Source organism: Gadus chalcogrammus, chromosome 1, assembly GCF_026213295.1.
Source record: "Gadus chalcogrammus isolate NIFS_2021 chromosome 1, NIFS_Gcha_1.0, whole genome shotgun sequence".
In the NCBI taxonomy this organism is placed as follows: domain Eukaryota; kingdom Metazoa; phylum Chordata; class Actinopteri; order Gadiformes; family Gadidae; genus Gadus; species Gadus chalcogrammus.
The window spans coordinates 27,352,867-27,365,663 of record NC_079412.1 but is presented as its reverse complement, the minus strand read 5'-3'; the positions used below and the strand labels follow the sequence as shown (position 1 = coordinate 27,365,663).

The following is a 12,797-nucleotide window of genomic DNA, read 5'->3' as shown; positions in this document are numbered from 1 at the left end:
CATTAAGTTTATTCGATAATTTAATTAGCATTAAAGAGACATGGGATTCTTAAAAACAAGTTTTTATTTTTGATAAACAAATGTAGAATTATAGCAACTCTGCTGAACTAAAAATAGTTTACTGGGGTTTTTTGATTGCTGTTCATAAATACCACCTCAACAATGTATAAATACATCTAAATCCCTTATTTCATGTGTAATTCTATTAGTTTTAGCTGGACACTTCAAATTCCTGTAAACAAACATCACACCCTTGCATTCATACACACAAACACAAAGATAGTGATTGCTTCGTGAATCGTGACATAAGAAAATGCTATTTACACATTTGAGTAGATGTGACACTTTTTCTTGTGTCATATAATCATGTGTGGTTCTTGAACAAGGGGTTTGATTATTTCTTATGGATTAAATAAGATTTATTTCTTGTTACCTAGTTTAAGAAAAATGTAACTGGAGACCTGAAGCAACCACAGAATGTATAGCTATGGACAATGGAAAATGAAAATACTTATGGAGAACAGACATTCTTATTGGCTGCGACGTGTTCCCACAACTGCAAATTTCCTCATCAATGTACAGAATTAAGGACAGGGCCTAAAATAGAAATCTAACAGACATTCATTTGGGTGTGTGTGTGTGTGTGTGTGTGTGTGTGTGTGTGTGTGTGTGTGTGCGCACCTTGGCAGAGTGAAAGACTGAATACAGTATTCTATTTTTAATTATAAAGAAGGTAAAAGCTAAATATAAGTTATTCATTCCTACATCTTTAAAACACACGCAATAGCACAGCTATATTTCAGGACGTTTCAGCATCTCATTCTCTGAGTGTCACAGTGGTGAGTCGTACAAGTCTGTATACAACTTGAGACCGATATACAACTATTGAAGCTACAGGAAAAAGGAAAAGAAAATTTGATGGAGGACATTTCCCAGCAATACACCAAGAGCACTAGTGGTTCATAGAAAAGCATGACGTCTCTTGCCATCTCCACTTTTGATTGCGTTCCCTCTAATAAAAAACAAAACCAACAGTAGTGAATGTTTTCTCTGATTAAAAGTGATTGGCTGAAGGGTTGCAGGCACTCTGATAAGATATTGGAGTCAGTATTAAGCTGCTGGATGCCCTGGTCGATGGGTTAGGACAGTGCTCACGATTCCATGACGTCTTCTTCAGTAGGGGGGTCAAAATTCATCATCTCCTCATAGGTAAGCCCTATAGAAGGAAAAATAAATACAAATTTATTTATGTTTATACCAAAAAATATTTGTATTAACAGCAGCTAGCACAGCTAGTTCCTCCTGACCTTCGTCTCCGATGATCGTTACACTAGAGCTTGGTGAGACTTCCAGTATTGAAAATCTAGACTGGATTGTTGTGGAATGGAACCGGTAAGTAACAAACCAGCGTCACATCAGTGCACATCCTAATCTTGGTGTCTGATTAGGACGTTTCTCATATCCACAGCAGTTCTCCAAGGTGAACAGCCTCTCGCATGATTGAAGCTTCATTTTCCTCTAGGCCTTAAACCAAAAACTATAAAGGCACACTGCATTTAACTCGCCTGGGACGCTTGATCACACTAGACACACAGCAGGTGTGACCACTTCACTGCTTACATGGGTGCCAAAATAAAGACGCAGTACAGCGAAACCAGCCAGAGTAAAATAAACAGCAAGGCCTAACCCATTGCTGAATACCCTGTCCTTCTTCTCAGTGGGCGCTTCTGTCTTTTTAGTTAAAACAGCCCTTTCTGTCAATCATGAAAAAGCTGATGATTACACATACGTTTCCACTCCTTGATCTCCAGCTCCCGGCTCTCAAAGCTCTGGTCGTAGGGCTCGGCATTGGGCTCATCGTCGGGGTCGTGGTACTGGGCAAAGTAGGGATGGACCAGAGCTTCGGCCGCAGTGAGCCGTTTGTCCGTGTCCAGAACCAGCATCTTCTCAAGCAGATCCACAGCTGTTGGAACAGTGTAGTGAAACGCATCAGTCAATGCTTGCATTAACCTTACACAGCCACGTCTTTTTCTCAAGAGATGAATCCCTTTTCACTAAGGAGAACCTTTGGAGTTCGTACATTTTGAGCATAGATGGGTTGCCCCAGTGGGAAATGGGTATGGAAAATTGTGCAGTGCTTTTTATGGCAAACTTTGACACTCTGGATATGTCTGACATATTTATATTTATATATCCGTTGTACAAATAAAACTCAGCCAAAAATGTAATTTTCAAAACAAGTTGTCAGACTTGAAGTTAACCTTGGTTGACAGTGATCCATGGAAAAATACACCTTACAGTTATTACAACTCATGGGTGGTATTACCTTGGGGGTTGGCACCGATAAACACATCAGCAAAGTTCCTCTTGGCCATCTGCGGCAATGAGTTGATGTAGTTCCTGGCCTGGAAACACAAGCAATTCCCTCATTGCACTCAATGCATAAACCAATGTAGAACTCTACACTATTTTAAATGATGCCACTAAATTATCAATATATATATTTTAGAGACAGACAACACATCTCCAAAGGATCACTTAATCGTTAAGCTAAGCATCACGTAGATATCTGCCCGAGAGGTGGGGGCATATTTTTTTGTAAATGCACAGGCGGAAAATAGACAAAGCACCATGTAGCAAGACGTCTGGAACTTGGGAGTAATTAGTACCATAGAACCATAAAGGAAATGGATTTTTCGAAAGAATTATGTGCTTGTAATAAGTTCTTGATAAACACTTGATTTAAAAACGATGGACAACTTGTCACATCGAAACACTGATGTTAACAACTGTGCCGTTGTAGCAAACAAGTTAGACCGTTAGCCTTTAGAAATAGTAAATTCAAACACATGCGTCAAGCATGCTCATGACACTACCTATATTTAATCAAATATAAAAATAAAGCAAACTAATTATCATTTGTCTTGGATCATTCGAGTTGGCAAAAACCGTTTGCTGCTACACTATTGCCATGGACCCTACTGGAGATGTGGCTATATGGAGGGACGGGAGAGGGGCGTGCTATAGTGGCACACCAAGGCTCTACCAGAAGGCAGCCGTGGCTCCTGCTCACCTCATGGCTGGGCATCCTGCTTATTAGAGATGCTGGGGGCGTCCCCGTGAGTCGCATTATCTGCTGAAGCTGGTTTATATCTACGAGGCTTGGGTCAAGGGGAGTGTAGCGATACAGCAGAGTTGGTTAAGTAGCAGCTTCTACTGGCTTTGTGCCGCACGTTTTATCTCTACGCGCTTTCATTTGCCCAGGAAACTTGCGGTTTTGAAATGTTTTGAGAAAAACTTGAGAGGGACCGAAAAAGGCCTGTTAGACAGAGAAAAAGAGAACACCATCACATGCTTTGAAAGACGATGCAAGAGGAGTCCTTAGCAGTCAGACACAGGGGTGGCAGAAAAATGCAAGAGTTGTCGGTTCATTTGATTAGACATAGATACAAAAGCAAAAGTCATACACTGTTCAAACAAAAACACCCAGACAAGAATTTTCCCACAACACGTTTGGTAGCCGATACACAAACAAACACAAACACACAGATTCTTTGTAGATTAAAAGACATAAGGAAAAACAAAACCCTTGCATGACGACGTGGACTCACAGACTCAGAAGATATTTTCATCAAAAGCTCAGGCCCTGGCGTTCCGACGAGCAGCATGATAAGCTTCAACTGATCAATGTCTACCCGTGTAAGGTAAAGGAAGACTGGAGCTGGAAATGGGAGACCGTGGAATCTCTCTCCCGTTAGTCGGCATCATACATGGGGAACCAAAAAATCTCAGCCACTATCGGCATTATTCAAATATCAGTATCCCTGAAGACACCAGTCTCCATTAAAGTCATGTCGAGAAACAAACAAAAAGGGTCAATACATTGTTGGAAGACGTGGGTTACGCCAGAATGGCGGCGTTTCGCAAATTTGGAGAAAATAGTCAGATACAAGTTGGCAGTTTGTTAGAAAAGGAAGCTGGTAGGTGGAGAGCTAGTTCAACAAAAGGAGAGAAAACAGGACATGCATTTTCGGCTGGTTGATCTACTCAAACAAACACAAGGTGTGGCGTAGGCTGGGAAAGGGCACAGGACATGGAGATAGAGGACAAGTGTTTGAACAAGTCAAGAAATTAAACAAGCTGTCCTGCTGCGGTTCAGAGGTGAAGAGTGTTACAGCTTTGACAGCCACATGCAGCACAATATCTCTGTTGTGCAAACACCACATCAGCTTTTTGTTGAAAGAGTGCACGGCACCGCCCCACCAAATGCACTTCATGGCCCCTTTCCGTCCCCATTGCATTGGGCTTGATCAGTGATGGGAGAGCACATTTACTCTATGAAAGTAAATATTTTGCTGGCAGCACAATTACCCATTTCATTGGACAAACATAAGTTGTGTAATCCAATTTCCTGCTTTGATGGCTTGCTTTCAAAAGCGGTAAGCAAGTGGAGAGTGAGAGTGCGTTGCATTTGGTGGGGACTGGCAATCAGAAGGTTAACAGTGGAATTTTTTGGATTCATCCTTGGTCTAAATAGAGAACATGAAAATCAACCATTCAGCAAAAAAATAATATTGGCAGCTGTGTCCTTGCAGCAACCATTTCTGCAAAAAAAAGAAGAAGCTGCAGAGGTTCGAAATTACTCACACATCTTTATATGCGGCTTTGCAACAGAGAGTGAGAATTGAAGTGGTGAACCATGCCAACGTGTAGGGTGCTCCTCTGAACCTTCATTCTCACTCAACCACAACGAGGCAGTGCGAAAAGGATACGGTCTGTACCAGGGAACAGGGTTCTTCCTGTGAGGAGCTCCGCCATGATGCAACCCACAGACCAAATGTCCACTGAAACACAAGATGGGACAAACACGCACGAGACGTTTGAAATACCCTTCTCCCAAAACCTTATGGAAGTCCAGCGCTAAGAAATCGGACTAATTCTAACGAAAATAGCCGTCATGTACCGGTCATGTTGTAGTGCATCCAGTTCAGCATGATCTCCGGGGCTCGGTACCAACGCGTGGCCACATAGCCCGTCATTTCATCGTCGGTGTGCCTCGCCAAACCAAAGTCCAGGATCTGAGGAAAAGGCGACAGGAACAGGCTCTCACTTGAGTCAGCAACCACTAAACAAGCCTATTGTAGTCAAGGTTGCTTGCCATGACAACAACAGGTGGGGTTTTACTGACCTTTAGTTCACAGTCCTCATTCACAGCCAGGTTACTGGGTTTGAGATCCTAGAGGGAACACAAATACTTGCCATGTCAACCATACTAAAAGTGGTAAAGTTTTGTGCATGTATATTTAGGACTGTATAATGTTGGTTAATGCTAAATGCCATACCCAATTCAAAATAAGAAACATATGTTATTCAATAAATGTGTGGAAAACAAGGTACTGTTTATGACGTGTTCCTGTTTAAACAGGGCTCCCATTAGACACAGGCCCAGGAGCCTTGTGTATGGAGCGGACGCTATACAGAGGGCACCATTTCCCTTGTCGCCTCCCGATACATACAACAGGAGAGGGGTTTGCAATCTGAGCCGATATGCAGAAAGAAAAATCAAACAAAACACGCCACTTACTCTGTGAATGATGTCCGCTGAGTGGATATACTGAGAACAGACAGGAGCATGTGTGTATTAAATAAAGCTCATTAATTATGAAGTGCATCGATCCACCACAAAAGGCAAAGCGATGCACAGCTGTGATCTATTGATCAATTATGACAGCATCACACGTGGCCTTACCTTCAAACCTCGTAGTATCTGGTAGATGAGGAACTGTACATGGTCGTCTGTGAGCTTCTGACATTTCACTATGTTGTTGAGGTCGGCCCCCATCAGGTGGGTCACAAAATACCTGGGGATCACAAGGGGTAGCGCAGTGATGAACAGGAGTACTAGGGATACTATGGCACTGAGGATACAGAATTCAAGAACAGCTGAATTGTGCCTTTTACATAGAACACTATACATTCGCCATATTGATTCGCACTTAATCTAATTGCAATTAGATACTTGTTTATTGTGAGCCTCTTCAAAACAAAGTTCTCTTTCACTGATGTACTTATCGCACATTTAATAATCCTAACTACGTAGGATCATCAATAAACCGCAACGGCCCGCAGACGTTTCTCTAATGTATTAGGGAATCATTATGTACTCAGGAAACTTCTGCAGACAGACACCTCCCTATTGGCCGGTTCTCCCTGAACCGGTTAAGCTTTAACTCTGGCTCATAATCCTTTCTAGAGCGACGATAGAACCACTGAATGACTAATGTAAATAAACAGAATGCACCCAATGTGTAACGGGAGTTCATAAGTGGGGACCCTAATCCCATTGCCGGGGGGGCATGTGTAGGCATTCTGCCGCTCTGGGATTTCTTGAACACTCATCTATTCTCATACGCCAGTGAGAGCGGATCTTTAAATAGCAACTGGTGGAGATTTGACTTGTTTCCAGTAAGATTCCTCTTTGAGACATCAGACCGCAGCAGCATATGCATAAAGAGACGGCATATAGAGACACAGCAGAGTCCCCAAGTGGGTGGTGCAGCACGTCCAACCAGAGATCCTGGTTTGAACTCAAATGGGAGTCTTGCAACATCAGTGTGTGAGTCACTTTATGTTTCTGCCGTTTATTTATTATTTTGATCATTCTTGTAGCAGATAATCCCGGATAACTCTGGGCATTTGCCATTATCACATTACAAGCGAGTCAGTGGATGTGATTTAAAAGGAAAGAATTTCAGCGATATCATTGCATAACGCATGCACAGAAAACCTGCTTTTAAAAGAATTTCAGAATACTCTTCGGCAACCCTCTCATCCCCCAGTCGTCACGCCCACTGCGCAAGGGAAGGCGACCTTGCACGGCCTCCGGGACACCATGTCCTGCGAGCTGCAGCGTGTTAATCTGGGACAGTGGGGCAACTACAGTTGTCAACAATCCCTTCCAACGTGACAGTGCAGCAATGTGGCCCAGTATATGTGCCAGGGCCGGGGATATTACAAATGTTTTCAATGGTCTGATGGTTTGCTATGAATCAAGAGAGGAAAACAACTGCATTGTGCCATTGTAGTTCACTCCTTGCGATAGAACTCCACTCCATTATGTCAAGTGTAGAGCGGGTTAATGGAGCCACATCGCGGGTGAGAGCCTCGACTATCTAAGAGTGGTGGCCTTGATTGATGGTTGCTCGGTTTAACACAGCGCTCCATTGTTGCAGGCCCAAGCCTCAACACCCTCTCTCTGTGGTGTCCTTGGAAACCAGGAGGAGACGAGGGAAGAGGCCAATCACAACCAAATCTCAAGCGGCCAACTTCTTTGATTTTGTAAAGAACAAATATACCGGCAACAAATAATTAAAATACCTAGAAAGCAAATGGGCCTTCCTCGTAACAAAGCCAGGAACAGGAGGTTGAACAGGGAGGGAAGGAAGCCAGCTGTGAAACAACTGTTGTCGCTGCAATTGACTGAATAAGTAACCAACAAGCGGGCCAGTCAGAGACACATTCCAGTCTGTTTAGTCTACTGGCCGGCCTCCAGGTGTTTTCCTGGCACCGGGGACGGTGTCTGCTGTAGCAGCGGCACCCAGGCCAGATATGTTGGAGCACATTCATGAGACAATGAAACACTTGGGCGGCGCGATCAAGATGGAATCCTTCACACTCGGTCAACAGGGATCTCTGTGTTAATTAGAGGTCAGGAGAGCGGAATAGTATATGATCGTGTTAAACGCATCCAACTCACACTTCGTTGAACTCCTTCAGGCTGGTGGCGGGGGTGAAGACATCGAGAAGACAGATCACCTGTTTGCCATACAAAAGGAAACAATCAGCCAATCACTCGAGCGTACAGGGTTTGCATGGAAATAAATCTATGCCGGTCGGAGGGCCTTAACGGTTTCAATACACGAGTAATAGTAAACAGGGGTAGTAATAATAGTAGAAGGTAGAGGGGGACTTACATTTTCATGGTTCATGTGCTTCAGCAGCCGCAGTTCTCTGTATGTCCTCTTGGCATGGATGATGGACTGGAAGGGCCTCGACAGCTTCTTCACTGCAATCTTCCGACATGTCTTCTCGTCGAATGAGGAACTGTTGAAAAGGGGACGATACAGAGTCTTAAGATGGGTGTCTTAAGGCTTAAGTCCCATAAATACTTTCATCTGTTCATCAAGGAACCATTTTATTTTCCTCCCCACAGGAACATTTGGAATTCAACAGAGGCTTTATTTATGATTACATATTTGGAATGCAGACAAGAAGACTAATGTGCTGCTGAGGACTTGTGGCTGCTGAACAAGTTACTTTGAAAGCTGAATCAGGTGCGGGGGAAATGCTTTGGAGCATACAGCCAGAGAAAAAGCGTAAACAGAAAAATTATAATTATCAGCACATTCAGTTTCCGCTGTCATTTTGCTGTGGTCTTTGGGGGAAACCCATAGCAGTAAAGCCTCAAAGCACTTCCTGTCTCTGTATCATGGCCATGGATTTATCAGTAGAATAACTGACAAATGGTTTAGCACTAGCAAAATACTCAATAGCTACACAAAGGGTTTTAACAATACCTGGTTTTATGAAATAACTTGAATGTTTAAAGTTGAAAACAGATGCATATATGAGCTGTACAAATTCCCAAATGATTCTGAGGAATAATAGCTTCGTGTTTGGAAGGGAAAACAAGAGGTTTGTTCGACGCAGTACACCAGTCTAGTCTGGGGTGCAAAGACATACACCGCCACCGTAATGCGAGCTCATAATCTGACCCGCAAGAGATTACCAGATTCCCTAGCAACAGTACAGCTGTCTAGTTCATGGGCAAAACAAACATCTGCCCGCTAACAACAGCTGAATAACAAAAAATCTCCTAAAAAGGCCTCAAAAAGGATTTGAATCGTTTTCAGCATTAAATTACTTCAAATGTATCACTGTTCGATCTTCTGTACTGCCCAGGCATCATTTTGATTTTTGTTATTTATAGTCTGACTCTGCATTCATTACAATGCTTTTCATTATACTGAATGCACCCAATAGCATACCGTGCCACAGTAGGCATTTTATGCTAATTATGCAAAACGTTTTTCTATTCCAACACCATCTAAACAAGCCAAACGCTTCCCAAAACAATACATAATATTTATGCATGGCATAATGGAAAATATATATAAAAATATAAACTAAACTAAAATAATGCACGGACCTCTATTAAACCTTCCCTTTGGTTTGGTTTGAAGTCAAACATATTTTATCCAGATGAAGCCCTACAACGGTTTCAGTGAAAACAATCTCTCCATCGGCCAACATTATTACAGACCACAAACCAACGATACTTTATTTTTCTAGATGCAATACGTACAAGCGGAATGCAAGGAGGCTTAAGTTGTTGTTGTTGTTGTTGCTGTTACTGTACTCAATGTCAAGACATAAAAACTAAATCCTTCTGCTCGTTTGGAGGCACACCGTGGTTCCACCTTAGCTAGCGCTAGCTCGCTGGTGGAGCTAACTTTAGCATACCCACGGCAGGCCTCGCCGAAATGAATGGGTGTCAAGCGGGGGGAGAAGGACCTCAGTGTTCCGCATACAAAACGAGACTCACCACACAGATCCGTATGCTCCAGAACCGACTGGAAGCAGAGACTTGTAGCGCTCCGGAACCTCCCAGATGGTCTTGTTGACCTCCTGCCGGTAGAATATGGGTCTCTCTTTCTGCGACATTCCTGCAGAACCACTCACTGAGTTGACTTCTGCTTTCCCTGGCGTAAGGTGGCTGCCTGCTAGTGGGAGTCGTGCAACCAACACAAGTTTCCAAAAGTTTGCAGACGGTGCGATAGGAACCTTTGTCGTGCTTTTGGAATATCCACCAATGTGTATTTCCTTCCGAAATCCTCCAATATAACCATATGGATCCGGGCGTTTGTTTTAGAATGTAATTTGCCTAAATCTACACGCATGCTGTTACCATGATTCGCTCGACATGCAAAACTGTTGGTGTGCCCAAGTATCGCGAGATAACAGATATCCAAGCAAGTCGATGGATCAGAAGAGCGCAGAAGTCCGCGACCAGACCAGACGCTCTTCAGATCCGACGCATGCAGCTCACACGCACAATATTTCCATCCTTTTTATATGTACTGTGGGTGTGTGCTGCAGGAGGAGCTTACGATCATACAGACAATTGTTTGGTTAATCACAATAGTTAAAAATACATGTTAATTATTGGCTTCGACTAATGATTCATGGAGCCGTGTAAAAAAAGTAGGCCTAATTAACATGTACTCATAAAACAGCCTACAAGGTGAATTGGAACGAGGAAACAATTGAGATGACATGTATGAGGAAGGACATTCAGTTTTTTATAAAGACAATTTTTATGGTTCATAAAATACAAATAATGGAAACTTAAAAAAAAAACGGTTACAACATTGTATCAAAGGCAGATAGGATGTCATAGCCGAATCTAAAACACTATATCACACATAGGACTACCGACATCTTCACAGTCGGCCTATAGGTGAACATTTCAAATATTAAATCATTAAACGTACAGTTCGAGACAATTGTCCAACATAAACGTGTAGTTTATGTGAGGTCTATCAAATCTAAAGTACATTATACCCCAATACAGATAGGTCTACTTTTGTATTGAAGATATTATGTTGGATATTACAGGTTTTGGCACATGTAACACTCTTTTGAAATAATACAAATTTCGTCAGGCAGAAAAACACAAAAAAACAATAAATAAAATAAAAATCCTACACTTTCTCAAGTATTGTGACATTGTTTTAGATTGTCTCATCTTTGACCTTTTTGAGCCATCCCCTAGAGATGCAACTCTACCGTTTATTAGAAACCACCCACGCAAAGCCTGCTCAATGTGGTCTGAAGAACAGGTTCTGCTTGTTTCTCTTATTCAGCACTCATCCATGTCCTCTTCGTTTCTCAGCAGGCTCGATGCAGATGACTTCAGTGGAACCGAATCAAATCCATCTGAAGTCCTCTGAACAAAAGAATCATACACACAACATTTAAGTATCTTCCTGCTTGGTTATATATAGGCCTACCTGTGTGTGTACCTGGGGGGACATGTGTGTGTGTACGTATGGTGTGTGCATACGGTGTGTGTGTGTGTGTGATTGTGTATGATGTGTGTGCATACGGTGTGTGTGTGTGTGTTTGTTTGTAGAGTGTGTATTGTGTGTGTATGATGAGAGTGTGTGTACGGTGTGTGTGTGTGTGTGTGTGTGTGTGTGTGTGTGTGTGTGTGTGTGTGTGTGTGTGTGTGTGTGTGTGTTTGTGTGTGTGTGTGTGTGTGTGTGTGTGTGTGTGTGTGTGTGTGTGTGTGTGTGTGTGTGTGTGTGTGTGTGTGTGTGTGTGTGTGTGTGTGTGTGTGATGAGTGTGTGTGTACGATGTGTGTGTATCTATGATGTGTGTTTGTATGCCGTGTGTGTTGGAACGTGTGCGTGCGTGTGTTCGGGGGGCGGGGCTGGGGCTGACCTCTCTGGAGTAACCTCTCTTGGCCTTGTGGAAGAAGGACTTCTTGGTGAGGTAGATGAGGTCGTCCTCAGCGTCCTCCCCCTCCATGATGGCACAGCTGTCGGCCGCCGGGAGCTCACACTCCTCTTTGTCTCCAGCAGTCATCAGCATGGAGTACTTGAACTCCAGCCTGGGGAGAGGCATAGTAACACAGTGTTAACCAGCTGGAGGAGACCTCATTAAACAGGGCCAACCTGCTCTCTGGCCCTGTGTTGTGAGGATTTCTCCAGTTGGTAAAAGGTGTGTGTGTGGTGTCTCTCAGCAGCACACACAGCGTTTACCTACTGGAGGAGTATACCACACAGGGTAAACCTGCTCTCTGCCCTGCTGTAAAGAATGGCACTATGGCAAATGTACAGTTAAGTCTTAAGGCTAAATGGCTTTCAGACTTCACGGGTTGGACTTTAAATGTTTAAATAGATTTGAGTTTGCACTTGGACTTTTGCACTTTCATATTGGTCCTGTTTTGTTTTTTTGGTCTTTCTTTCTTAGTCGATTTCTGATGACTTTTTTAGTGTTACATGTTGATGAGGGTATCTACAAGTCACTTCTCATGCAATAAGTAACTGGTTAAAGTGTATAGACCCAGAGTCTGCAGAAGGGGATAGAGAAAGATAAGAGAGAGAAAGAGAAAGAGAGAGTGAGAGAGAAAGTTAAAGAGAATGAGAGAGATAAAGAGCAAGAGAAAGAGAATGAGAGCTAGAGAAAGAGAGAGCGAGAGAGAGAGAGAGAGGTCTTACTTGCGCGCCCTCTTCCAGAAGTAACAGATCACCCCGATAAGCAGCAAAGCAGCCACTGTTCCCATGGAAACACCAAACTTAAGCCAGAAATCCAGGCTCACGCAGGCATTGACTCGCTGTGCTGGCAGGGAAACCCCAGCGTAACACTGCAGGGGCTGCTGCCACACATAGGTCGTTCTCTACAACAACACACACACACATTATTAGTTATAACTCCCATATTTTCTTAAGTGTATTGTACATATGATGTGGTTTTAGTTTCCTACCTGTATTCCTTGGACACATGCGCTGACGATCTCTCTGTAGTGGTCTGAGGTGCAGAGTGGACATGCAAACTGGCTCCGCCACAAGAAGTGGAAGGAGCAGCCGTTGCACGTCCCCTCCGGACAGGCACTGTGGAAGGAAACAATTCAGGATAAAAATGTGTTGTCTTCCAGTAATGAGGATGTAGTTCTCTAAATTAACCACAAGGGGCATTGTTTGTAATGGAAAATCATCACATTTTTATTTAG

At 43.2% G+C, this 12,797-nt stretch overlaps 2 protein-coding genes across 4 annotated transcripts in view; both read right to left on the bottom strand.

Annotated features, from left to right (window-relative positions):
- Window positions 1-52: 52 nt before the first annotated feature.
- On the bottom strand, window positions 53-10,101 carry mapk14a (mitogen-activated protein kinase 14a). Of its 2 annotated transcripts, none has more exons than XM_056599464.1 (12): window positions 9,605-10,101; window positions 7,974-8,103; window positions 7,757-7,815; window positions 5,750-5,861; window positions 5,585-5,614; window positions 5,189-5,236; window positions 4,964-5,078; window positions 4,773-4,844; window positions 3,074-3,153; window positions 2,327-2,405; window positions 1,790-1,963; window positions 53-1,216 (listed from the first exon to the last, which is right to left on the bottom strand). In XM_056599464.1, the coding sequence occupies exons 1-12, from the start codon at window positions 9,721-9,723 to the stop codon at window positions 1,152-1,154; spliced, it is 1,083 nt and encodes a 360-aa protein (XP_056455439.1). In that variant the 5' UTR covers window positions 9,724-10,101; the 3' UTR covers window positions 53-1,151. The 2 variants fall into 2 exon arrangements, with proteins under 2 accessions (XP_056455439.1, XP_056455431.1); XM_056599456.1 differs by lacking the exon at window positions 3,074-3,153 and adding an exon at window positions 3,612-3,691 and having other exon boundaries at window positions 9,605-10,055.
- Window positions 10,102-10,182: 81 nt separating this feature from the next.
- The window catches only part of elapor1 (endosome-lysosome associated apoptosis and autophagy regulator 1), a 13,335-nt gene continuing 10,720 nt past the window's right edge, over window positions 10,183-12,797 (bottom strand). For both annotated transcript variants that reach the window (XM_056599436.1, XM_056599444.1), the window contains exons 19-22: window positions 12,552-12,678; window positions 12,286-12,464; window positions 11,507-11,675; window positions 10,183-11,008 (exon numbers count right to left, since the gene is read on the bottom strand). In XM_056599436.1, coding sequence (XP_056455411.1) covers window positions 10,922-11,008; window positions 11,507-11,675; window positions 12,286-12,464; window positions 12,552-12,678 — 562 coding nt within the window. In that variant the 3' untranslated portion in view covers window positions 10,183-10,921. The remainder of the gene's footprint in view (window positions 11,009-11,506; window positions 11,676-12,285; window positions 12,465-12,551; window positions 12,679-12,797) is intronic.

Coding starts and splice junctions, on each gene's coding strand:
- mapk14a (XM_056599464.1), bottom strand. CDS start 9,723: ATGTCGCAGAAAGAGAGACCCATATTCTACCGGCAGGAGGTCAACAAG. Junction 5,862..7,756: donor CTGAAGGAGTTCAACGAAGT/GTGAGTTGGATG, acceptor TGTGATCCCCAG/GTATTTTGTGACCCACCTGA. Junction 1,217..1,789: donor GGAGATCAAGGAGTGGAAAC/GTATGTGTAATC, acceptor TTCCTTCTATAG/GGCTTACCTATGAGGAGATG.